General features: G+C 43.9%; 1 protein-coding gene across 5 annotated transcripts in view; it reads left to right on the forward strand.

Moving 5' to 3' along the window:
• Nucleotides 1–27,252, forward strand: part of TYK2 (tyrosine kinase 2) — a 74,652-nt gene that overhangs the window by 2,754 nt on the left and 44,646 nt on the right. Inside the window, exons 1-3 of one of the 5 annotated variants that reach the window (XM_053289954.1) lie at nucleotides 5,144–5,303; nucleotides 19,377–19,586; nucleotides 21,506–21,629. In XM_053289954.1, coding sequence (XP_053145929.1) covers nucleotides 19,400–19,586; nucleotides 21,506–21,629 — 311 coding nt within the window. In that variant the 5' untranslated portion in view covers nucleotides 5,144–5,303; nucleotides 19,377–19,399. The other 4 variants (XM_053289952.1, XM_053289953.1, XM_053289955.1 and 1 more) reach the window with 4 other exon arrangements.

A 27,252-nucleotide genomic window follows, 5' to 3' on the forward strand; every position in this document is an offset into this window, starting at 1 on the left:
GACAAATGAGAGAATGCAAAGAGACTCTGGACAACTACAGAAACCTTTTGTACTATCTGGAGTGAACTGCAAATTATTTTCTGGGAGAGGTGGTAAGGGCAGTGATCAGAAAAAACAAGACTTTATCTTGAACTTGAGAGAGTAATAGCACAAGCAACTAACTAAACACACCTTCCTCAATTCCACTTGGCAGTATTAGGGCTGGTGTAATGTAATGGCCTAGAGCAGGCTTCCCCAACCTGTGCCCCTCCAGATGTTGCTGAACTACATTTCCTATCATCCCAGCCACAATAAGTTGTAGCTGGGGGTGATGGGAATTGTAGTTTGTCAACATCTGGAGGGCTGCAGGTTTGGGAAGTCTGGCCTTGAGTATGCGCTGTAATCCAAGGGGCTCCCAGCTCAGTTCTTACCCCTACCAAGAACTCACTAAGTAGCCTTGGGCAAGTCAATGTCTCTCAGCCTCAGACCTTTGTGTGCAATATTGGGGTGAACATATGAAGCTGCTTCAAACCAAATCCATCTATTGGTCTGTCTAGCTCAAAGTTTGGTTGGTTGCTTTTGTTTTATATACTGACCTTCCTAAAGTGTCTCAGGATGGTTTACATTAAAATAAAAAACACATAACAAAACAAATACAATTTTTTAAAAACCAGATTAAAACTCATTAACATTAAAATGGGATATCATAAAAAGCCAGGCTAAGAAGATGGATCTTTAAGGCTCTCCTGAAGACCCCGAAGGAAGATAATCTTCCATTGAGAGCACGCTCCACAACCTAGGGGTGACAACTGAGAAGGCCCGTTCCTTGCTCGCTACCAGATGAACTGGTGGCACCTGAAGATGGATCTCTCCTGCTGATCTTAATGGTGGTGGGGATCTTGTAGGTAAAGAAAGATGCTCTCTAAGGTAACCCAGACCTAAGATATTCAGGGCTTTAAAGATAATAACCAGCACTCTGTACTTTGCCTGGAAACATATCAGCAGCCACTGCAACTGTTTAAGAACAGGCATAATATGGTCTCTCCGGGAAACCCCAGAGAACAACCTGGCTGCCATATTTTGGACTAACTGAAGTTTCTGAACTATGTATAAAGCACTGTTCCCTCTAAGTTGTGAGTACATGTGTGCGCACAAACCCCAGGACCCTGCACAGCAGTTTCTGGTGGATGCACAGTCTCTGCTGTGCCCACCATCACCACCCAACTGCCTGGCGTAGGGATGCCAACTGTCCTTCATTGTGCAGGATGTCCATTTCAGGGATGAAATGTTGGTCCCTATAGGAGCAGCATTTGTTCCTCGTTTATTCAATAGCATGTAATTCAATTACATATGTGTCAATGATACTCAGGCTCTTGATTACCATTGCATACACCTCCCAGCCAGCCCCTACAAACTTGTGTCCCTCATTTTGTCAATGAAATGTTAGCAACCCTAGCCCAGCCAGCACCCCATTTCCCCTTCTCCCTGGCTGGGAAGCATTGCCCTCTTTCCCCCTCTCCTTGGCTGTGCCGCCGCCTCCCTCCTGCTGCCAATTCCAGCTGCAGATCTTGCAAGACTTAGACTTCTGTTGAGATCTGCAGTCAGAGCCGGAGGAGGATGGGAGGCGGCAGCTCCCCCTGGCAGCCCAGAGAGACTGGCAGAATGTTGGGGCGGGGGGGGGGGGGGATTAAAAAACGTGATTTTAATTTAATTCTTTCCGTGTGTGAGAGTGTTATGTGCACACACTGTCTTGATACTGCCGCCCAGAACAAAACACTTTCCGCTCACTGACGATAAAAAAATTAGAGGGAGCACTGGTATGAAGTCAGCCCTACATAGCGTGCATTGCAGTAATCCAATCTGGAGGTTTCCAGCTGGTTTTCCACGGTTTTCAGGTCATTCTCCTCAAGGAACGGGTGGAGTTGTCAAAATAATCACAGCTGGTAAAAAGTGCTCCTGACCATAGCCTCAACCTGAGGCACCAGGTGAGACCCAGGTCCAAGAGTACTCCCAGGCTATACACCTATTCTTTCTGGGGGAGTGTAACCTCGTCCAGAACCGGAAGTCCTATCCCGTCTTGCAGATTATGACCCCCAAGAATAGAGCTGCCATCTTGCTTGGATTCAGTTTCCTTTTATTATCTCTCATCCAGCCTATTGTTACCTGTAGGCAGGAATTTAAGGGGCTGATATCACTGATAAGGAGAAATAGATTTGGGTGTCATCAGCAAATTTATAGCACTCGGGAACAAATTGCCTGATGACCTCACACAGTGGCTTCATGTAGATGTTAAAAAGCATTGGTGACAGAATGGAGCCTTGAGGAACTCCATATGGCCAGAGTCTGGTATGGTATGGTATGGTATCTCCATACCGCCCAGAGATGTAAGTTTTAGGCAGTATAAAAATATGTTAAATAAATAAATACATAAATAATATAGTAGCTCCTGTTTTAAAATGCAACTATGATCAAGCGCCACCATCTGAAATCTACCCAAGACATAGCAGAACCTCTGTAAAACTGCCTTCTGTTCCCAAATCCCTCAGGCAATCCAGAAGCATACCATAGTTGATGGTCTTGAACGTTGCTGAGAGATCCAAAAGAACTTAGCGAGGTGCCCAAATTTTCAGATGACACCAAACTATTTAGGGTAGTGAAATCCAAGAGATTGCGAGGAGCACCAAAAGGATCTTTTCAAACTGGGGGAGTGGGCAACAAGACGGCAAATGTGATTCAGTGTTAACAAGTGTAAAGAGATGCATATTGAGGCAAAAAAACCCAAGTTCACATGTATGTTGATGGGGTCTGAGCTGTCAGTGACTACCAGGAGAGGGATCTTGGGGTTGTGGTTGAAAGTATCATTCGTTGAATGCATTGACTCAATGTGCAGCAGTTGTTAAAAAAAAAAGGCCAATTCTATGTTTGGAATCATTACGAAGGGGTTTGAAAATAAAACTGCTAATATTATAATGTCCTTATACAAAATTATGGTGCGGCCACATTTGGAGTACTGTGTACAGTTCTGGTCACCATATCTTAAGAAGGACATTGTAGAACTGGAAAAGGTGCAGAAGAAGGCAGTGAAGATTATCAGAGGCCTAGAACACTTTCCCTACAAGGCAAGGCTACAACAACTGGGGCTTTTTCGTTTAGAAAAAAAGACTAGGGGTGACATGATAGAGGTCTATAAAATCATGCATGGTGTGGAGAAAGTGGATAGAGAGAAGTTTTTTCTCCCTCTCACGTAACACTAGAACCAGTGGTCATCTGACAAAAATAACTACTTTTTCATACAACATATAATCAGCCTATATAATTCTTTGCCACAAGATGTGGTGATATCCAACAGCCTAGATGGCTTTAAGAGGGGTTTAGATAAATTCATGGAGAACGGGTTTATCAATGGCTACTAGTCTGAGGGCTATAGGCCACCTCCAGCCACAGAGGCAAGATGCCTCTACATACCAGTTGCAGGGGATTAGCAGTAGGAGAGATGGCATGCCCTTAGCTCTTGTCTGTGGGCTTCCCAGAGGCATCTGGTGGGCCACTGTATGAAGCAGGATGCTGGACTAGATGGGCCTTGGGTCTGATCTAGCAGGGCTTTTCTTATGTTCTTAAGCTAACCACAGTCATACTGCCTGTCAATTACGTCACGAAGGTCATCTGTCGGGCCAAACAAGGCTGTCTCAACCCCATAGCCCACTCTAAAGCCAGTTTGAAATCAGGCTAGATAATAAGTTTCCTTCAAGACCGCTTGGAGCTGGTCAGCCACCACTCATTCAATCATCTGACCCAACCACGGGAGGTTGGAGACTGACCTATAATTATTCATCACCAGGGGATCCAGAGTGGGCTTCTTAAGAAGGGGTCTAACCACAGCCAATTTCAAACAAGATAGTATCCCACCCTCCCTCAGTGAGGGTGTTATATCAACTCGGATAACTCCAAAAACCTCCCTGCAAGATGAAATCAACCCTGTTGGGCAAGGATCCAAAGAACAGGTAGCAGGTCATACCATTCATACTAAGGGGCAATATTGTAGTCAATAATGCCTACATTGACTGGCAGCATTTTTTCCTTGTTTCGGATGGATCTTTCCCTGCTCTAGCTGGAGATTCCAGGGATTGAACCTGAGACCTGTATGCCAAGCTTCCATTGAGATGTCCTACCCTACTCTGTGGTCTCCTTTTACAAATAACTGAGAAAATGTATATGAAGTGCTCTGAACACTCAAGCACTTTATAAAGGTTTTTGATTTATTAGTACTAGGGTTGTTCAGGTTGTCCCTGCACTTCTTCATATGGAGAGATACACAACTGGTAAAACAATTCATTTTGATTTGCCCAAAGCTCTCAGTCTTGCAGCCCAATTCTACCCATTGCTGAAGAATGCACAGACAGCATCATATTTTCAGCAGCCATTGCATGGGTGTATGATCCATTTGTTTGTTTTCAGGACCCGACTAGACATGCTCAAAAGCAAGCTCTATCCTTGGCACTTGTTTCCAAGAGGGCTAGGGTGACTGAAGCCTCTTGAACAGTGTGTGCGTTGGGTTAACTAATAAGACTAAATTTCTATAACGATATATGCAAGTATAATAAATGTTTCTCTGTCTGTCTGTCTGTCTGTCTCTCTCTCTCACACACACACACGTACGTTAAAAGGTGGTAACCGCTAAGAGTCGACACCGACTTGACGGCACTTAATCAATCAACCGAACAAAAACACAGCAATAATTAACATAGAATTATGTACATAAGCGCTTAATGCGAAGGGAGCCTCTCACAGATCAGCACCAGATGCGTAGACGTTACTGAAAAATATGGGTATGGGATTCTTGCGTCTGCATGGCAGCCTAAGGGCGGGCGTGCTCCTGTCTTCTCCGAAGCTGCAAAGCGCCTGGCAGGCAGAGCAGAGGAGGAACAAGCAACACAGGAGCCGCTACCAATGTCAAGTCCTGCGTCCCCCGCGCGTACAGGACCTCAACCAATCATCCTTAATGACTCCAATCAGAAGCCCGGCAGTTAGAAGGAAGGTCTCACCCTGCAGCCAATGAAAAGGCTCCGGCAAAATCAGTCAGGGAGAAGTAGGAAACGGGGGGGGCGGGAAAGGAGGTGGTCAACAAAAACTTAACCGAGATCGGCGCGTGAGCCAATAGAAGAAGGCCTTTCAGGGAGCCAATAGGAAGCGATCTCTCAGCCTGGTAGACTAGCGGACGGGAGAGGAGAGGCGGGGCCCGGGGCTTGAGCAGCAGGTCCTGTCTACCTGAGGCGCCTCTGCCGTCAGCCCTGACGGAGGGGCTCCCCTCCTCCCTTCCCTGCAAGGTAAGCAGCCGCGGGAGGGTCGTGTGGAGAAAAGAGGGGCGTCGACCGTGGAGGAAATGGCGCCGGGGAAGGGGGAAGCAGAGCAGGGGGCGAGCTGGCGGCGGTGGCGGCGGCAAACAGCCTGTCGGGGTAAGGATGAAGCAAGGAAGGAGGCACCCAAGAGGGGAGCTGTCAAGATGGCTGGTAATGGAACCTCCATATTCAGTGGCGCTGTACCTGCCGCATGCTGAGGGGCGGCCGTCACCAGAGAACTAGCTAAGGGGGAAGGAGCAAGGAGGGATCGTTGTCGGGAAAACATTGCCCCCAGACGTGATGGCGGCGATGGCAGCAGCCCCTTTGGAAGGATGCGGAGGCTAGAGAGAAGAGCCGTTGGATAACCGCCCCTCCCTCCCCGCGATATAGATATAGTAAGCGAGATGATTCCTTGCTGCTATGCAACATCGTGGCCGCCCCCCCTGGCATCCGCAATGGAATAATCTACTTAAGAAAGCTGTAAAGTATCATGTGACCAGATGCTTAATGAAATACAGAGCATCAAGAATAGACTGGACTTAGGTGTCTGAGTTGAGGCGAGCAAATCGCGATAGTGAATGCTGGGAAGAATAATCGTTGGGAGAATGATGTGAATAATGAAGAAGGTTGTGTATTTCTATGTCCTAATTGTTCTGGAATGCTGTAAATGAGTGTAATATTGTCAACAGAACGGATTTTAATATATGTATTTGTATTTTTAACATGTGTATTCTAGGGCACACACTAATTTAAAACATGCCCTGTTAGTTAACTTTTCAGAGGCATTTAGCTGGCTTTTATTGGAACAGAACATTGAATCAGTTGGCCTCTAGCCTGAACCAGCAAGCCGTGGAGAAGGCAGAAGGAAGAACTGGCTATAGAAGGCTTGAAGGCAGGGATATTTGAGTACTAGGCAGAGTAGTATCTGAGGAAGTAGCAGACTTGGAGCAAGTGATGAAGGAATATTTGCTCCAAATTGCTTTCCCGTATTTACCCGGATCAAATACTGCTCTGAATTTAAGACAATTGCCTTACAAAGTAGAGGTTAAATATAGGTTATATCTGCATTTACTCAAAAAGAACAGGACTCAGAATTTAAGATGGCTTCTTGATTTCTAATAGTAAGCTTGAAAAAAAAATCTAGTCTTGGATTTGGGTGAATACAGTATTTAGAGGGGTGTAAAACAGGGCTGTATTTTACACCCCACCCCCCCTTTATTTAACTATTATATAAATTCACTGGTGCAAGTTGTACAAAATTCTGATTTCCACCCTCTAATTTGGCTTCTCATCCAATTCCTGCACTTCTTACCAAGACCATATGTAATATTATCATTTTCTGAAATAGACCTGCGAAGAGCCCTTAAGTCCTTTGTTGTCTGCTTGGAGGAAAGGATAGAAATTAACTATTTTTTTAAAAAACTAAGGTCATGGTATTTACCAAGAAACACTCCAAATACAAATGACAGAATAATGGCTAGGAAATAGAGCAGGTTAAAACCTACAGATATCTAGGAGTGGTTTTCCAATCAAATGGCTCCTGGAAGGCTCATGTTACCCAAGGTGCTGTGCAACTGCACTGGCTAGATTCTGTTTTTCCAAGAGAGGTAAATATATACTTGCAGCAGTGAAAGCTTTCCAGGGTAAGGTAACATTTCAATGTATTGTGCCCAGATTTGTATATATCCTAATTTCCATTTTCTGGAGGCGGTACAGTCCAAGTTTCTTAGGTCTATTCTTGATGTTCCACGCTGCATACCAAACACTTGACTGAGAATTGAAACCGGGTTAATTCCAATTGAAGACCGCATTTGATTGCTTACGTTCAATTTATTGGTTTAAATTAATTTACAACCCTTTTGGTCTGGCTGCCCTCACTTTAATGGATAGCGTCTCCTCCAGTTGGGAATATGTTGTGGAGAAGAAATTTTTGTGATATGGTCTCCACTTTCAGATTTGGCTCATATAGGCCTTTACAAGGCCAAAGAATCAGTTTGTGCCTTTAGGATATTGTGCTTCAAAAGGACAGAGCGTGAATTACACACTGCACAGTTGTAGGAAATTCTAGACAAATCTTATCCCCGGCTAATTATTTATATAAGCTCACTCTCCCTAAGTTCCGCCATGCCCATTTAAATGTGTTACCTTAGGCTGTTTTGGGTGGAAGATTTCACCATATACCGTATTCCCAACGGCTCTGCTCCTGCTGTTCAGGCATGATTTAGTCAGTGGAGCATGTATTACTTTACTGTGTATTTTATAAAGATGCACATTCTCTTCTTCTTAGTCCCATTTTGTTACACTATCCAGGCAGGCTGAATGACTTCTATGTAAATCTCCTTCTGAGATTACATATTGTGTGGCTAAATTTTGCACTACTGATAAACTCTTATGTTATGTAAGGCATAAGTGTTATTGTGGTGGTGGGTTGGTAGTCCTAGTATACTTCTAGGTAGTCCTAGAATAATTTAGTATTATTCATTATTATTATTTAGTATCAGAGTACTTTAAGTTATACTACCTGTAACTGTTGATTATAGTAATTGCTGGCTGGTCATGGGCCGTACTAGATTGTGATGATGATGACGACAACAGTATTTAGAACGCTCCTAAAGTTAACTGGTGCTATGTGACAATAATGATACTTAGCATTTTTATTGTGTCTTGTATGTCCCAGAGAGCTTTAACCACAAATCGGTAATCTCTACACTAGCCATGCAAGGTAGGCCAGCAGTAGTACAATATTCTCATATTTCAGATGGGAGTGTGGAGGCTGAGAGTTCTGTGGCTTGCCTAAGATCATCTGGTGAGTTTGTGGCTGAGGTGAGATTTGAACTACAGACTGTTCTGGCTCACCTTAGCCAGTACATTAAACCAGATTGTGTGGTCAGGAAGAATAGCTTTGCTGGAGTGCAAGTCAGCTGGAAACTATGTAACAGTGGGGGCAGTTTGTCTCGCTGTGGTCAGGGCAGAACCAAATGCAGAACCAATTCAAAGAGTTGTATGGGATGGTTATATCTGTCAGATGCCCTGTGAAGTCCTTTGCAATGGACAATAGAGACCATGAGTGCTTGCACATGATCAGAAGGGGGTGAATTGGGGCTTTGAAGAGTCCTTAACCCATCCTGGACAGACAAGCAAAGCCTTCGCTGGGCTCTGCAACCTCTGCTCCTAGAGGAGCACCACAGTGGTGATCACGTAACTGGGAAGGCCTCTGAGAATCGGAAGAACTTTCAGGAGAAGGGAAAATCCATGATGTTAGCAACTGTGCTCTGATTGGCCACAAGAGGAAGGGAGGCAGGGCCAGCCCCTTTCAAACCATTTCAAGCAAGTGATCATAGACTGGGCTGTGCAGAATGGCACATTCACAGAGCACAGCCCCTCCAGCTGCAGCACTCTTGAAAAACATGTTAGCCGGCTGCCGGGACCCACAGACATAGCAAAAAGTGGACCCATGATCCACAAACCCAGGTACCGGTGGCCCTGCTCTACAGTAAACTGGGTTAAGAGCAGGGTTACCCGGTTTTGGACAATCTTGGCAGATGACCCAAGTTTGAGTGATCGTGTGTAGAGGCGTCATCTGTCACCTGAATTGTCTTGTCAAGTGATATAGAGAACTCTGCCACCTATCACAGGAGTAGGTAGCCTTGGCTCTACAGCTGCTGTTGAACAACAACTCAATAAATTATGGCTGGGGATGATGGCAGTTGTAGTTCAACGACCGCTGGAGAGCCAAGGTTGCCTACCCCTGACCTATCAGCACTTGATCAGAAATCTAGGAAATCGTAAAACGCTCCTGACCACTTGGCAGTACAATCTAAAATGACCAATTTATAGTGGTTATATGCAAGCTATAATAAGCTGCCTCTTGGTAAGCAGGAGCTCATATCCCCCAAGACCACAGAGGATGCTGGAGCACAACTCCTGGACCACAAGCAGCTACTTGAGAGGTGTGCCCCAGCATTCTTGGCTACATTGTAACTGCTTCTGGGGCCTCATTGCTACTTGCTGGAAGCAAAATTTCTGTGGTCACCTGGTGATTCTGGGGTACGATGCAGGTTAGAGCTAACCTTGGCTCTTGGAGGCAAGGTAAGAAGCAGAACTGCCTGAGAGAGGGTGGAGTTGGGGGATATTTCTGGCTACATAAGGAGGTATGAGGAAAGTAATCTGAGAAGTGGGTCTACTTAGAGATTTCAGCTTCAGGTTAATTATTTAAAGTTTACAGGGTGGTGTGAAGCATGTGCGTTCTTGGAATCTCACTGTATGAACTACAATTCCAGAGCCCATTCAAGGTGATGGAAGTTTTGTGTTAGCTTGCATATACTCTGAAGTATAAATTGGGGATACTGTATGGCACTAACAGAATACGTGTGGGATAATCACTGGCAAACGAATCAAAATCACAAATGTCAAGGGCTGGTTGTCTCCTGTTGAAATATGGCAGTCCTTGAATTTGCATTCTGTAGGTTTGTGATATTTTGATTAGTGACACTTTATTAATGAAACCATAGTTTAACAATACACACTTTTGTTTTAAAAGGAAACTGGCACAATATAATCATTTGTCAGCGACTGCATCACAAGGCAGTAATTATGGCAAATGGTTATAATGCTTCCTTTTTTTGTTTTGGCGCCTTCTGTTTTGCTGCAGCTAAAGAAGAGCTCACTGCTATAGTCCTCTTAAGATACTTATCAAACAAGACATCTAATAAATAAAATAAATATATAGTTTTTTGGGGGGAGGCACAAACAAGTAGGACAATCTCTTCTAAAATGTCTTGAGAAACCATATTGTCTGTGTGAGGATAACTTGGTATCATAAACTACATTGAAAGTAAGTAAATCGGGAGAATATAGGAAGCTTGCAGGTTGTTAAAAACTGTTGTCAGTTTAAGGGGCCTGATTTAACTCATGCAGTGGTCTTGGTTTTGTAAATCCCTAGTTGACTGTGCTGGGCCAAATTGTTCTCACTGTGCTATCTCACCAAGTAGTCTGCCAGCAACCTTAGGTTTTGTTCAGCACACCCATTCTTCCCACCCTTCTCCCTTGGCTGGATTTAGGCTTTTGCTTTCCTCCTGCCTTCCCTGTAAGGAAGGTAGGTGAGGAAATAATTGTTGCCAGAACCTAAGGGGTATACTCGTGGGTCAAATGGGCCATAACCCAAAATTTGGCTTAAAATAAGCTAAATCTGGCAACAGCCAAGGATCTAAGGGAGCAATAGATCCCACCCCTTCTTGGCATGCTGCAGCCATGGTTTCCCTTCCCAGCAGTGAGGGTTTTTTAAATGTACTTTCTGATATTTTTTTCCACCGTAATCGGAGCCCATCCTTGAATCTAGGGTGTTCCCAGCATGCCTCAGGAACAGATAGGAAGTTAATTCAGCAAAATTTTCCTCTTTGGTGTAGGCAGAGCCCCGATTCCCAGTTTTTTTCCTGTCTGCTTCAGGATAGCAGCTAAGAGAGAGAACTCCAGACAGACCTTAATTTACTGCCTTTAACCTTAATTTTATCCTCTTTTTGGGTTACTGCCATTTAGCCCCTTGTTCCACTCGATCTTTAACTACTCTCTCCTGGTCCTCCACATGGAGCTGGTGCAGGCAGCGGAAGCCTATGGGCTCCATGTAAAAGTTTCCCATCTACAGACGGAACCCAAGACCATCGTACTTGCTGATACTTTTCTCTTTGTCCCTTCAAGTAGTCTTAAGGATAAAAGAGGAGGTTGGCATCTGGGTGTCTGGCTTTAGCTTGCAGGTTGCCAACTGCTAATCCCTAGTGCAGGTAGACTGAAGACCAAACCTAAAGGGGTAACAAGTTCTCTTGCATTTGATTCAAAGGAAAATGAGTTTTCTCAGCTTCACTCTTTTCATACTCCTCAAGAGGCCCATTCACACATTATGTTCAACACTCATACAAGTGTACAGACATCTGTACACTTGTAAATCATTCCGTCTGAATTGGGCTAAGGACAGTAACAAAACCAGGGACTTACGGGTGTTCAAATTGTAGAATCTATGTGTGCCAGAAATGGAGTGGCAGTGTGTGCAGTGTTTTCCAGAGCAGTAAAACGTAGGATGAATTTGTGTTTGTTTTGTCCATGCTTGTTCAAATTGAAAGAACATTTTGTCTTACACTTCTTTCCCTCCTCAAAGTAAACAAACTTTGATTTGTCCACAGGCCACAGACGACTATTTATCTATCTTAATAAGAAGGGTGGTCTGGTGTTAAGTCCCCTTTTTGTTTAAATATGCTTGAGTGATTGGCTGCATGTTGTCTCAGATGGCAGACGTTTGGGTGCTGAACATGACTGACTGCTTAGTGCTCTGTTATTAAGCCTTGTATGCTTCTTGATGCTGGTGAAGAACTGTTGAACTTTAAACTTAGCTTCTCTTGACTTGTATTATAGTAAGACCTGGGTTGTGATTATGGATGTGCTTGTGATCCTCTCTGTTACATGGAAAGTGTAAAAGTCTAATCCACGGTTCTTGGATTAGTAATTGCAATGCAATGCATCTCTCTGGGACCTAAAGTGCAGTTCTAGATAACATGTGGTGGGTTTAACATGGGAGATTTTGCTACCTGCTCTTGCACTGGGCAAGTCATGCTTGACCTAATCCACATCCCAGCATTTTTATAAGGATAAATAAAACATGCTTTGCATGCTGAAAAGGTGCTATATAAAATATTACATGTGCCAGTTCATGGCTTCCCATCCCTTTGAGGAAGAGGGTGGAGAGACCACCTCTCTGTGTGCTGCGTGCTCTCATATATATATATATTCAGAATTAGGGCTCCCATATTTATTTATTTATCATATTTTTACACCGCCCAAAACTTACGTCTCTGGGCGGTTTACAACAAGATTAAAAAGTAAAACATTAATTAAAAACAAAAGCAAAACAAAAATTTAAAAGCAAGAAATGTAAAACACAATTTAAATTTTTTAAAAACAATATTCTAAAAACATTCAAAACAATTAAAACAATATCAGTTAAAAGCCTGGGTGAAGAAATGCGTCTTTAAGGACTTTTTAAAGGATGTCAGAGATGGGGAGACTCTTATTGCACTAGGGAGCACATTCCAAAGCCTTGGGGCAGCAATGAAGGCCTGTCCCTGAGTAGCCACCAGACGAGCTGGTGGCAAATGCAGACAGACCTCTCCTGATGATTTCAGTGGGTGGTGGGGTTCATTACGAAGAAGCTGTTGTCTTAAAAACCCAGGGCTCAAGCTGTTTAGGGCTTCATAGGTTATGACCAACACCTTGTATTTTGCCCGGAAACATATTGGCAGCCAGTGTAACTCCTTCAATACGTGAGTAATATGGTCTCTCCTAGATGACCCAGAGACTAGCCTGGCTGCTGCATTCTGGACCAACTGTAGTTTCCGGACTACGTACAAGGGCAGCCCCACATAGAGCTCATTGCTGTAATCCAGTCTGGAGGTTACCAGCAGATGTACCACTGTTTTGAGGTCGTCTAACTCAAGAAACGGATGCAGCTGGCGTATCAGCCGAAGCTGATAGAAGGCACTTCTGGCCACTGTCTCAACCTGGGACACCAAGGAGAGACTTGGATCCAGAAGCACCCCCAGACTGCGTACCTGTTCCTTCTGGGGAAGTGTGACCCCATCCAGAACAGGCAGATCAAACTCGTCTCTCGCGTTCCAACCCCACACAATGAGTACCTCCGTCTTATCTGGATTCAGTCTCAGTTTGTTATCCCTCATCCAGCCCATTACCGCCTCCAGGCAGGCATTTAGGGAGGTTATGCCCTCTCCTGATGATGCTGACATGGAGAACTAGATTTGGGTGTCATCAGCATATTGATAGCACCCTGCACCAAATCTCCTGATGATCTCTCTCAACGGTTTCATGTAGATGTTAAACAACATTGGAGACAATATGGAGCCCTGAGGGACATACAAAAGTTCAGATTTTGAAGAACAGCAGTCTCCAAGGGACACCATCTGGAACCTGCCTGAGAGGTAGGAGCGGAACCACTGCAAAGCAGTGCCTCCCACCCCCAACCCCCTCAGACGCTCCAGAAGGATACTATGGTTGATAGTATCGAAAGCCGCTGAGAGGTCCCAAAGGACCAACAGAGTCACACTTCCTCTGTCAGTTGCCAGTTGGAGATCATCCATCAGGCCGACCAAGGCAGTCTCCACCCCATAGCCAGCCCGGAAGCCAGTTTGAAATGGGTCTAGATAATCAGTTTCCTCCAAGACTGTCTGGAGCTGGGAGGCCACCACCCTCTCAGTTACCTTGCCCAGCCATGGAAGGTTGGAGACAGGCCTGTAGTTCCTCAGCTCCAAGGGATCCAAGGTAGGCTTCTTTAGAAGCGGTCTAATAATTGCCTCAAGACTAGGAGGCATCCTACCTTCCCTCAGAGATGCATTTATGATCTCTACCAGGCCTTCTACAACAACCTCCCTGCTAGATTGAACAAGCCATGTCGGGAGAGGATCAAGAGGAAAGAGGAGTCACTGGATACCTCCACATTAGATACTGAAGTAAGTGCGGAGATAAAATCCAAGTCGGCCCGAATACGAGAGATTTCCCCCACAAAGAATTTATTAAACACATCACAGTGGGTAATAGATGGTTCCAAATTCTGATTCAAGGGAGGAGGGGCACATACTAGCCCTCTCACAACCCTGAACAACTCCGCCGGACGTGAACTTGCAGATGCAATACGGGCAGAAAAGAATTGCTTCTTTGTCGCACGTATCGCCTGAGCATAGGTCTTCGAATGAGCTCTATGTTGCAATCTGTCAGATTCAAGCCGAGTTTTTCTCCACCTGCGTTCTAGTCTACCTCGCCGTTTCAGGCCCCATAGTTCTTTCGTATACCAAGGGGCCAGTTTTGAAGTGTGTCTGAGAGGACGCTTAAAAGCGATCATGTCTACTGCCCCAGTGAGTTTGTTGTTCCAATTCTTCACCAGGACATCAACAGGATCGCCGGCAGAGCCAACACTGAATCCCTCCAAAGCTTCTTGAAATCCTATGGGATCCAATAACCTTCTCGGGCGGACCATCCTAATAGGTCCCTCGCCCTTGCAAAGGTGGGGTGTGACTGTGAATCCAACCTTAACTAGATGGTGGTCCGTCCATGACAAAGGGGAAATCACAGGATTTGCCACCCACGGAACACCACCCTTATCAGAGTGAAAGACCAAATCAAGCATGTGACCTGCAACGTGCGTCGGTCCCGAGACCACCTGAGATAGGCCCATAGTCATCATGGCCGCTATGAACTCCTGAGCCGCCCCGGACAAATTGGTCCCGAAATGAACATTGAAGTCACCCAGCACCAAGTCCGAGACCAAATCCGTCAGCTCAGTTAGGGGCTCTGTTGAGCAGCGGGGCGATTGGTACACCAACAGAAGTCCCAGTCTATCCCTGGTCCCCAAACATAAGTACACACATTCGATACGGTCTGATACTCTAACAGGGGTCCTGGTAAGGGGGGGATATTATTCTTGTAGACCACAGCCACTCCACCTCCCCGTCCCCGGTCCCTCACCCGCTCCTCAACAGAGTACCCTGGAGGGAGAAGCCGGGACCACACTGGGCCCCCAGCCTCCCCCAACCAGGCCTCTGTAATACATACCAGGTTGGCACCTTCATCCAGAATCAAATCATGGATGGTTTCTGATTTGTTCTGGACCGACTTGGCATTAGAGGAGCAAGGTGAGGTTCCATGGGTGGTCGGCACTGCTCCCCAAGGTCAAAGAGCTGGCAGGATAGCTGGAAGGGGAAACAGTTATTAGATTTCTATATTCTCTTCCCCTGTAACGGCCTGCTGACCTGCCAACATTGCTTCTTCTTTTCCCCACCACCACCGGAATGGCTGCCCCACAGTCAGTGGACACGCCCCCTGTCTTCCCATCTCCAGATAAGCCCAGACACATTATACAAGTTCCTCACCCAGGACAATTTAAAACAGTAGCCCCTTTATTAAAATTCTTCCCACATACAAATACCTGGGCCCAGAGACCTGGCCCTCGCCCACATATTGCAGGTGGGGAGTGAGGGCTGGGAGGTTATGATGTTGAAGGCAATCCAAGCAGTTGGTGACTGATCTGGGATCTGAATAGAAATCTTTGGGTCTAAGTTCAGAATGTTATCTAGTCACAGTGCCCCTTGCTGCCCAGAAAGCTTGGTGTGGACAGAATACATAGGAATCTGTGGAAAGAAGCATGGTGTTTCTTGTAGAATGATACATTTTGCAAAGGGGAAAATAAGTTTTCTTTTTTGTACACTTATGGTGTATGTCTGTATGCTTCAGAACCTTGCCTCTCATTACTGTTAAGATAAAGCTCTTGATATTGAGAAATGGGACTCCCAGGAGACACAAGATGATATCGTTCTTAATCCAGCATTTTTCTATGCTCTTCCTCTAGCCTGTGTTCTTTGCTCATTTGTCTCTGAGGGCCATTCTGAACCCTTCTTGAGATGGAGCTTAGGGCTCAATAGACAACTGGGGCCAAATGGAACATAACATTAAATGTGGTGTTAGCCTTGACAGGCTTAGTTTTTCTTTAATTAGCAGCTATTGGGCAGGGGGAGCCAGACAATGGAACAGGGAGGGGGCTGTAACCCAATGATAAAAATAAAAATGATAAAAATAACTTTATTTGTTAGCAGCCCCATAACAAATTGTTTTCTGGGCAGCTCACAATACAACATTAAAGCATCCAGTAAAAGCACATAAAACACATCAAATCTCCACACACACACCCATACAACAAAGAGTTTTAAAACTTGTGTGTTTAAATCAATCTTAAAAATATACTTTAAAAAGTCAGAGTGAACAGAAAGTTCTTCACCTAGTCTCTAAAAGAAACAAGTGATGGCACTAGGTGAATCTCACTAGGGAAGCCATTCCATAAACGGGGTGCGATGACCAAAAAGGCCCACATGACTGCTATACTACTATTTGCCTCAGGAGGAAAACTTTTATTGTTACCGATAGGATCTCTCTTCCTAGAACAAACAGTTGTGGAGGGACGGGAGTGGAATCCAGATCAGGACCATGATGGAGGCAAAGGGTTAAAGTTTCTCACCCTGTCACAGTCCTGATCTGGATCCCCACCACTACCACCAAACTGCTATTGTTGAAATAAAAATTAAACCCATCAAGGCTAATGATAAATCAAATGTTGTATGTAGTTTTGTGTGTTGAGTGTTGCCTCACTTTGAGCTACAAATCCTTATTCCCAGTCTTCTTCTTGTGACATAATGAGGGACTAAAACTTTCTAAATTAAAGGAAAGAAGTCTCAGCAATGGAACTAGTATCAAGTGTTCAGAACATGCCATTCCCTGCCCCCATTAGCATAATGCTTTCTAGCTTGCAGAACTGTATTTCAGTTCAGAATTCAAGATCCTCGAAGCTGTATGTGTAACTTTAAACATGAAGCTGCTTCTGGATTTGTTGTTCCATGGAAAAAACAGGAATGCCCTAGGAAAGGAAAAGCGAGCAAGTTCTAACCTTTCCTCTGAATGAACTTGAGATGAATTTCTGATACATCTTTCCCATCCTTATCAGAGCTGTGTGGTATCTGACTGCAAATGCTGAAGCATATCGACCTCCTCTTTTCAGAAACAAAATAAAGCAGAAACACAGAGGGGTGGGTTGGGGGACAGACTAGTGCTCATCTCACCATTATGCACAGACAAAGGGCTGGCAAGAAGCTGCATTTCAAAATGGGATTTTACTGTGCAGGTTAGTGTAACTTCCCAGAAGACTGGGCTGCTATTATGGTTTCTATTTATTAAAAGAAATTGAACTGCCTGCTTGACTGGATATTTGAGCTAATGTTTGCTGCTTCTAATTAGCTGTAACTCATAATAGCTTTGGTATGAAGAAATATTTTTCTATCCAAGGAAATAAAATGTGCCTTTAAACTTTTGTTTTGGTATGACTAGTGAATTGAGATCCAGGATTTGTGTGGTTTTGTTTATTGTCCTCAAGTGATGTTATGAAGTGCTACCCTTGGATATAAAGCTAATACAGTGGTCCCTCGACTTACGAACTACTCGACAACCGAATTTTTCGACTTACGAAAGGAAAAAGTGGCCGCACGCTTACGAATTTTTCGACATCCGAACGGAAAACCGTTGGCGGTTTTAGATGCGGTTTCCTCGACTTATGAATTTTGATAATGTGGTCGTTGCCCCATGGCGAGCAATGCTCCGCATGAGTTTTCGGAGTTTGCATTTTGCATGCCTTTAAAGTACACTTGATGAAGAGTTTTGCACATAAAACTGGGTGTCTGGGTCTTTTTCCTAGGCTCCGGAACGAATTAATCCGTTTCCAATGCATTCCTATGGGAAACCGCTTTTCGACTTACGAACTTTTCGACCTACGAATGTGCATTCGGAACGGATTAACTTCGTAAGTCGAGGGACCACTGTATTGGGAAGGGACTTCCTCAAGTTGCCCAGACTCGGGATGGGATCTTACCTTAAAAAAAATAATTTAAAAAAAAAATTCACTTATCTTCTCTCTTAGGAGTGTATTTTGTTGGAATGGAGAGTTGACCTGTGTGATACTTTAATTAAAATAAAAATAAAAATCAGACCTTTTCAAGAAGAGTCTCTACCAGCTGCAATAAGCTGGTGGTTGGAAGATGAATTAGAAAGCAAAACACCTGGATTTTGTGCCCATTTCTTCCTTATGTAGTAGTTGAGAATTTGCTTCCCCGCCCCATTCATTACTCCGCTCTGGCCTGTAATCTGGAGCTACTAGCAAGGTATATAAATTGAACTACTAGCTTGGGCATCTAGAATCTGGAAGAATTTGACAATTTGTGCAGAATCCAGAGAACTGGATCTTGTATGTCCCTTCCTTTTGGCCTGCAGCCACTTCCTTCTACCCATGTACTCCTGTTGCCCATCACATGTCCATATCTTTCCTTCTACCACTGTAAGTTTAAAAAACAATTTAAAACTGAATTCCAAATTCTACAAAACATCTAGCTGCACAATATGGTGTGCAGCACAAAACCATGTGCACAGATTGCACTGACTTGCATGCAGAACATGTTTGTCTTGGAGTCAAATCTGGGTTTCTCAACACAGAATTTCCTTGCTTCACAAGTTCACAGCAAAACAATAGAAAAGTATCCGTCCCATAATGACCCTCGACAAAACTTTAAAGCTGTGAAAAGTTTTAATCTTACTGACTTTCATGTGTAAGTGCAGTGTTCTGCTTGAGTACTCACTTCTACAATTAAACTATAAATTCTTTTCTTTTTGAAAGATTCTAAAAAGCTAGGGCTGTGTTCTCATAGGACATTCTCCTGCTTTAGGCTGCATTGAAATGAAGGCAACTCTGCAAGAGTACTGCATTGGTCAAACTATGCCGACTTTAAAAAAAAAAAATGGCATCAAATTTGCAAAAGTGCAAGTTCTGTCTGACTTGTTTCTGAATAGCCTAGCATGGTATAGAAATCTGTGAACTGGTTGATTTGATGGCCTTCAGTAGGCATCTGCAAATACAGTCAGTAGACTTAGTCAGTCGGTCAGTAGCAGGGAGAGCTTTTCGTATACTCTCCATGGGAGTGATACCATTTTAAAAAGCCACCAATATCATAGCAAAGCAAAGAGTGCTCTCTCCAAAATGCAGCCAAAATGTGTCTCGTACTTGGGCATAGCATCGGTATTATGGAGTGGAAGGCAAGACTAGTTTTGACATACATCCTGTCCCACTCCCTTTTTTGCAAGGTGGGTGAACCCTTTCTGGATGTAGAGTACAAAAGGTACACATCTGCTTTGCCTCTGTGCAGCAGGAACTGAAAGCCTTGCATTTCTGCTACAGAAATAACTGGCTAGCAAACCTAGCCAAAATATATGGATCCCAGACTTGAGCCATCCTTTCTCTATAAGCTGAACTAGGATTCTGCTTCCTGTTGTGTTTTTGGAAAAGACTCCTCCTGATAGATTCTAAAGGGAAGGTAAGAGTGCTTGTGGTGTTTCTGAGACTACTGCTTGTTGAATCTGCTTGACTTGAGAAAATGTGCTAATTTCCTTACAGTTCATGATGCTCCTCTCCCTCTCCAGCTAGGGACTTGGGGACTGGCAAAATGCCGCTGTGCCATTGTGCAGTGAAGCACAGTGAGTCGGACATGGAGGGGTGCCGTTTTTCACCTGCTGGACAGCTGAGGGTGTACCTTCACTGGAAGGGTGACCAGGAGGAGGAACCTTACCAGACTTACACACAGGGGACTCTCTGTGCTGAAGAGATCTGCATTGATATTGCGCAGAAGATTGGTAAGCAGCCCATGGGGCCTTGACTTATCTGGGTATCTGTCTGTGGAAAACTTGTAACTGTTCTAACAAATATTCTAGTAAAGTACAAATATGTATATGTAGTATCTGGGAAAATTGCAGCCGAAATTGCCTAATTGCCCGTGCTTAGAAAATGAGGAACAGAATCCAGCTTTTCTAGGTTCACACTATATTTATAGTCACTGGAGAACTTCTTTTGTGCTGCACGCATTATTCCTTGAGTTCCACAGCATTGGCCAGTATGAGTATGGCCATCAGTTCTACAGATGGGAAATAGATGGCTGTTTGTGTGATCCCTAGAACAGTGGGTGATGCCTGGAGCTTTATTGGAGAACAAAATAACAGTGGCAGTGATTTGCCTGATGTTTTGGAGCTAAATCTCTCCTTTCATATGCAGGAGCTGCCTTTGGAAACCCGATGTCAGAGTCTGAATGAATGCAAAAGGGGTTTTTGTGCCAGGATAGTCAAACAATATGTGGATAGTGGGAGTTCAGCCAGGAGTACAGAGGCTAAGTCAAATGTTCAAGTTCTCCTTGAACTAAGATTAAGCTAAGAGCAGAAGCAGGTACAGGAAGAAGGAAGGATTTCTCAACACAGCTGGGTTTGAGAGAGGAGGCAGTGAGCAAGTAGTGAAATGGAGGTCAACCTCAGCTATTCAGAACAGGAAGTCAGACTAGGCTTGTGTGTGAGATGCAGCTGCTGTGGTTCAAATCTGCCTGAAAGCCATATCCTTTACTCTGGAACCTTTTACCTCCAATCCTGGTGTGTGATGCTGCAACCCTGGTATAAATCAGGGGTGGGCAAACTTGGCCCTCCAAATGTTGTTCAACTACAACTCTCTTCAACATCCGGAGGGCCAAGTTTTCCCAGCACTGGTTCACATGATGGTTGCAAGAGTACAAATGTATTACCTGGGAGCAGTGTTCCCTGTAACAGGGTCCGAGATGTTGTTGACTGGGTATGATGGGAATTGTAGTCAACAACGTCTGGGAATCCCTGTTACAGGGATTCCCCTCTCCCTCCACTGCCTGGGAGATGTATAGCATTAACAAAAGTGCTAATTGAGAGAGAATCAGAATCAACATTGCATTATAGTCTGTAAATTGACTTCTAAGGAAATGATTGCCTCCTCCCCCTCCCCCCCATCTCAAGAAACCCAAGTTGGGAATCAAGACATTCTAAATGGCTGTAATGGATTGTTATAAGTAACAAGGTTATGCAAATCTAAAAGATATTCAGGGGACTGATTTTTCCTGGTTTCTGCTTTCAGGCATAGCCCAAACAGTTACAATTAAACAAAACACACATAGCAACTATATAAAAGACAAGTACATCTTTTAAATGTAGATGGTATGGTGATAGTTCTTTGCCTCTATGGTAACCGCGTTGAGTATTAGTTTCCTGTATCCTCTGTGGCAGTGAGTACACTTACACATAAGGGCAGTCAAACAAGCTTTTCTGTGCTGGTGGTTTTGGTTCCACCCACAGGACTTTAGTTTCTGTAGTTTAGCTGGGGATCTAGAAACTTTGGAGAGATTTTCAGGAGGTGCTTGCTTCTAAAAGTGGGAGTGGGGCATGGCTGAGGTGGGTGTACATACAAATTGTGTCTCAGAAAGTTGGGGACAAGGAGCCCTCACTATTGCCTGTATTATCAGATGACAGCAGGAAGCAATAAAGAGAATAGGCCACCATCTTAAAAAGATGTTTTCATGGCTTCCTAGACAATTTAACAATATTTGTTCTGACAGCTTTGCCAACCCTGGATTCATGTGCTACAAAATCCTGTCTTTGGGGGAAGGGCAGCTAATAAATAGAGCTACTTTTGGAGAAGTAGCCTGATTGGTTAAGTGGCAGGAATACTCTCCCTCCACATCTCTCAGCAATCTTTTTGTCTTCCACAGGTATCACACCAGTCTGCTACAGCTTGTTTGCACTTTATGATCCACAGGCCAAACTATGGTTTCCCCCCAACCATGTGTTTGAAATTAGCAGCAGCATCAAGTTGACCCTGCATTTTCGCATGAGGTAACAAGGACCCTTGGCTCTTTGTGTGTTGGACCTACGGCTTTGGGTTTATAGCCTTACTGCAGAATACTTGTTGGTATTCCCCATTACCTGTACAGGGGAATCTATGTAATTCAAACACGTGACTCCTAAACTGTCTGGATATCTGCCATAAAGAGGGATGATCAGATCAATAGATCTTAATTGGCTGGTATTAAACCCGATAGAGATACAAAAGCAGACTCTCTCTTCCTGCTCTTTGTGGTTTGGGTTCTGTGCCAAATTCAGGCATCATGATATTTGAATACTCTGCAGTCCCACCTGGTATACTTGTTTTGTTCCAATAGTACAGACACCCTGATACCAAGAATCGACAATTAGAAGACTGATGGCTTCTAAAGTTATAAGCGCTTTAAAATAAGGACAGTTGCCATAATTAATGAGAATGTTGACACACACTTGAATAAGGTACTGGCTAGTGACAGTGCATTTTTTTCCTCCACACATGAAAAATACTTCATAGCTTATACTGTAATATTGATTCATGTTCACATTGTTGGGCAATTTCCCCATGAGTAGCAGTAATGAGATCTCTTTGAAGTAAGACCTTGAGCTTATTGGCGAAAATGCACAGTAAGGATAATCTGGGGCCTTGGTTAGTAGCTTGTGTGGTTATTTTACAAGTTGTCTGAAAAATCTGGTCTCAAAATGTGTATATGGCTTAATGGTCCTTAAGCATCTTAACCCCACAGGCAATATGTCTTGTAGATTTGGTGGACTTTGAGAAGAGTGAGATGCCAGTGGTGAATGAACTTTCCATTAGGAAAAGCACTCTAAACGACCCCAGGAATGTGTCAATGCACTGGCATATTGTGTGCAGTCTGAAAGTCACAGATCCCTATGTTGAGCTTTATAGACATATTTTATTTCAGGAATTCTGCTTCCAACCTGCACTCTCTCTTTCAACACTGAGCAATATATTGAAAGTGAAGACTTACATGAGACTGAGCTGCCAAGCATGGTTCTTTCTTGGACAACACATCAACTCTATCTTGATAACAGACTGCGATAAGCAGATGAGTTATTCTAGGAAGGATAGATTGCATTGTAAGGATTAATTTGAGTGTGAAATAAGGAGGTTAAATAGGTACAAAAGCCTATTTACAACGTTGGTTATCCTCTTATGGCACTGAGACTGATGCTTCAGGTTCAGTGTAATTTCTAATGTCACTATACAGTCACAGGATTAATCTGAGACCCAAGCAAACTGAACATGAGGAAATAGGCTCAGTAATGGAGTTTGGGGTTCTTGACTTAGCCATTTCGTCTTGGGATGAGTGTCCGCAAATTGGAGCATGATCATTGTGCCTTTTGAGTATGTGGTACCGAGTGAAATGAATTTGCTGCAAGCACATAATGACTGAAGTTAGTGTGAAAGAAATGACCCAAATTGGTTTTGCACACTGACCATTGTTTTGGTGATCTGAGGTTAGAGACTTTGAAGTCACACTGCTGTGATGATCAGATCATTGTCTGGTTAAGGTATGGGTGAAAACAGCTGGGGGTTATTAGGATGGCCTGCCCTCGAGATGATGTGGGATGCTCTGGAGGATGCTGCAAAAGATGAGCATAATTGGCATTCTGATGGGCTTTCCAAAATGTGACGTGTATAAGAAGACAGCATGTGGTGGAAAAAGCATGCAAGATCTGATTTGCCTTGCCATGCAGGCCTAATAGGAAGTGGTCATTTTTTGTGGCAAAGAACTCTGTTTTCCTTGGCCACTATTGCATCAGCTGAATCTCCTGCAATGGAGCTGTTTAGACTAGTGTTCCTAAGAGTTTACCTAACAATTGGTGTATTGTCTAGTGTCTACTGTGGCTATTTTTCACAGTACTTTGCTGATAAAATAGCTCAGATCTGGTCTGACTTGGATGCTGCTGTGTTATGGAAGAGTCTGAACTTGAGGTGTTGGAAGCCTACTTGTTACAGCTGCTTGAATCAATTTAGCCTGTTTTCACTTTTGAGAATGTGGACAGGTTATGAGGGTCACTATATGTAGTTTGGACGCATGTCCCCCTTGACTGGTCAGTACTGGCTAGGCTGAGTTTATTGACCAGAGTGCCTCCCTGGAAATCCTATAGTCTTTAACAGAGGTGGTAATAGCACATACATTGAGCAGAGGACAGAGCAAGTTCAGGCACATCTGGATGAGACATTCTTTCTCCATTGTTCATGATAAAGCTTCTGACTTGGTTATAGTACTAAGGCACCCTAAATAACCCTGATTGACCATTTGTACCTAGAAGCTGATTGGCGAAATTCTTCCCTGTAGGTATTTCTGGACCTCTCAGCAATATTGGACACTATCATTCCTAACCTTTTGATTCAGTGACTAGAACTTCTGGTGGGGGTTACTGGATTTATTCCTGAGTGATTTTGGTCCTTCTTGGGGTGGGGGATGCATTGTAGAGTTGTAGCTGGTGAGGCAAGCACTTTTCATGTTGTGCAGGGGTTCCATAAAATCAATATCTCTCATGTTCAATATCTATAGGAAGCTACGGGGTGATATTAACCAGTTTGGAAGTGAGGGGTGTTGTCAGTATATTTCCAGACTCAACTCCAGGTACTGGCTTGGGTCTTTAAAGCCTGGGACTTGCATAACAGTGGGACTGCTGCTCCCTATATGTTCCTCCTGCCAACGCTGATCTTCACTGGGGGTCCTGCTCCAGATTCCGTCACTTCATAAGGTAGAGTCAACCTCTACAAAGAGAGGGCATTTTCAATGGTGGTCCCAGAGTTGTGAAATATGCTCCTGGAAGAGCTTCACAGAACCACCTCCCTGATGGGGGGTTGCAAGTCATCTTGATTCAGAAAGGGGTGTTTGCAGTTGAGCTGGGTTTGGATGTTTGCCTTAAAGATGAGTGCTCTAACTATGGTTTGCAAGCTGTCTTGAATGTAAGAGGAAGTGGGTTATAATACATAATAAAATCTGTCTAGAGCAATCTAAGCATAGACCTGCAGTCTGTCTGGAAGCAGTGCAAGATGGCACTTAATTTGTCTAAGTAGGCTGAACTGGTATTTGGTTATACTATGGAAAATAAAGCACATAAATGGGGATTGCTGCTTAGCATTTTAGGTTTTGTGGAGTGTTATGTACCGAGAGTGTACATCACCATTTCGAATGACAAGGCAAGGTATGAATCCAATAAATGCCCATGCATTATTGATACCTTTCCCTTGCTCTTGAAGCATTCTATCTCTGAGTATGTACTTTTTGGTTAGTAGTAATGTCTCTTTCTTTGGCTTCTGTGTGGAATCATGATACTTTGAATAAAATGGCAATGTATAACAGTTCAAGAGATTATGCATTGTTTAATAATAGGAAACACTTTGTGTGCATCAAATGCTTTCAGTGTCAGACCCGAATAGTTTATTTGCCTTCCCCGGATTACATGCATTGATGTCTTGGTCAGTGTGGTTTGGCTGCATGCTTTGACTGAGCTGGTTGCCTCTACCAGAAAGCATTATACAAATGCAAAAACAGCCTCCTGCTTACTATACCAAAGCAAGGCTGTGACATTTAAAAGTAGAAAAAGAGGATCTCAGCTGGGCCACATTTCATAATGCCCTTTGGGCTTGTGTAGTCTTCTGGATTTTGGAGTCTCTTTGAGCTGTGGAAATATAAGTATGGTACAATGCTCTTGGAATATGCTTCTCTTCGCCTTCTCTCACATGCACTAATTCTGCTTGCTATTCATATTGCATTGCAAATGTCCTGGATCGTTTGGATGCTTCTGCTTGTGTGCAACATGGTGCTCAGGAAAGGAAGTTGGTAGAATGCTTATCAGGAGACTGGGGGAGAGCTTAATTCAGTTTTGTGCCTTGCTGTACATGCTGTCTGACCTTTTGGCAATTTGCTTAGTTGTGTGTTTGTCAAACTGCGAGAACCAAAACCTACCTCTTCAGCTTCTGTAAAAGGCAGCCCTGCTCTGATGCTTTTGAGTAGCCATGCTTTGGAGTAAAAGCTTCGCTTCAGTCAAATTTCCTCTGATAAAAAGTTCACTTTAGCTTGGAACATATTAGGTTTCCGGTGTCTACTGAATCATTTTTATTTCTTATTTTGTCTGACAGCAGCAGAGCAAGTGGGTGGCACCCAATCAAATACAGATCTCCCAATCAAATACATATTAACTACTATAATATGAGGACCGGGTTGCAAGGATCCTTGTGTCAATATTTAAAGTGCAGTGGATAATAGGTATATAATTGGGCTAAAGACTTGAGTGGCAGAGGCCTCCCCAAATAATTCGCTAGTCTAGGCCTTGGTCTACCAGTCTCTTTGCAGGCAAGCATGCAGTGGTACACTTGGCAAATTAGTTAGCATCCCTGATTCGTCTCACTAGTGGCAGCTACTATTGCAGGAGATGCAGCCACAGAGTAACCTTTATGGGCCAGTTCAGATGCTGTTCCCTTGCCCGCCCCATCCCAAATTAGTCCATACAGTTAAGGGGGACATGCAGAGAGCACACACGTCCTGATGAATTTCCTGGATGTCCTCCCAGTGCATTCCTTTATTGCGGGGGCGTTTATTAGTATATGAACTGTGTGTAGAACAGAGGTTTAGATTACCCTGCCCACACACACAATGAAGTAACACACCAGGAGGATGTTGGGACATCCAGGGAAGACATCGGGATGTTTGTGCTCTTGGTGTACCTCCCCGAATCGTGTGGGCTGGTTTTAGGGGCAGGATACTGTCTGAACTGGTCTCAGTTGCCTTGTTATTCAGTCCTCTAGAAAGCAGTTGCTTGGCAGTGTCAGCTATTGCTGAGGTGCTCATGTCAACTTAATCAGATTGCATTTTAGTTTTCTAGCTAAATAGAAATGTGGCATTAGATCAAAAGGCATTTCCCCTTTGCCTGCAAACTGGTGATAAGATGAACGAACCAGTTTGCTCACAGAAAGAGTATATTTCAAAGTGAGGCTTCTAATTAACTGCATAAATGTGTGAAGGCAAATGGGGAAATGGACTTTGGCTTCGGGAGTGTACTGGCTGAAACTTGAGAACCTTGGCATATTTTCATGATCTTCTGCACACGGAGATTTTTCCAGGCATGGAGAGGGTGGGCTAAAACTGCTTACTGCACACTTTATGACTGGAATCTTTGCATTTGTAGCACTGTGGAATTGTCTGTGTAGCAGGCCTACCTATAGCCACCCCAACAGCCTGCTGCTTAGCACCTTCTGCCAGCGTACTATAATCCAATCATAGAAATCGGGCAGCAATATATTGTACCTGACACCATATCTGGAATTGTTCTAGTACTGCTTGGCTTGCACAGATGCCATGAGTCCATTCCCATTCTTTCCCACTATTTATGCAGGCTTTATCTCCCTTGTACATGTCTTCTCTCTCTGGGTCCTGAAACTCATACTCATCTGGCTGCTCTTCTGCACTTGCCAATTAATGCAATTATATGCTGCTGTATTTTTTATTTTATTTTTTGCACTCGGAGCCGAGAGAGAGAGAGAGAGAACATTGCTTTCCATGGTGCATGAATCTACATTCAGACCATCTTCCCTTGTCGCTTGTGGGTGCTCAGTAATCTGGACTGTTGCCTTGCCAAATAGTTTTTTCCAGCA

This window comes from Hemicordylus capensis, chromosome 2, assembly GCF_027244095.1.
Source record: "Hemicordylus capensis ecotype Gifberg chromosome 2, rHemCap1.1.pri, whole genome shotgun sequence".
In the NCBI taxonomy this organism is placed as follows: Eukaryota; Metazoa; Chordata; class Lepidosauria; order Squamata; family Cordylidae; genus Hemicordylus; species Hemicordylus capensis.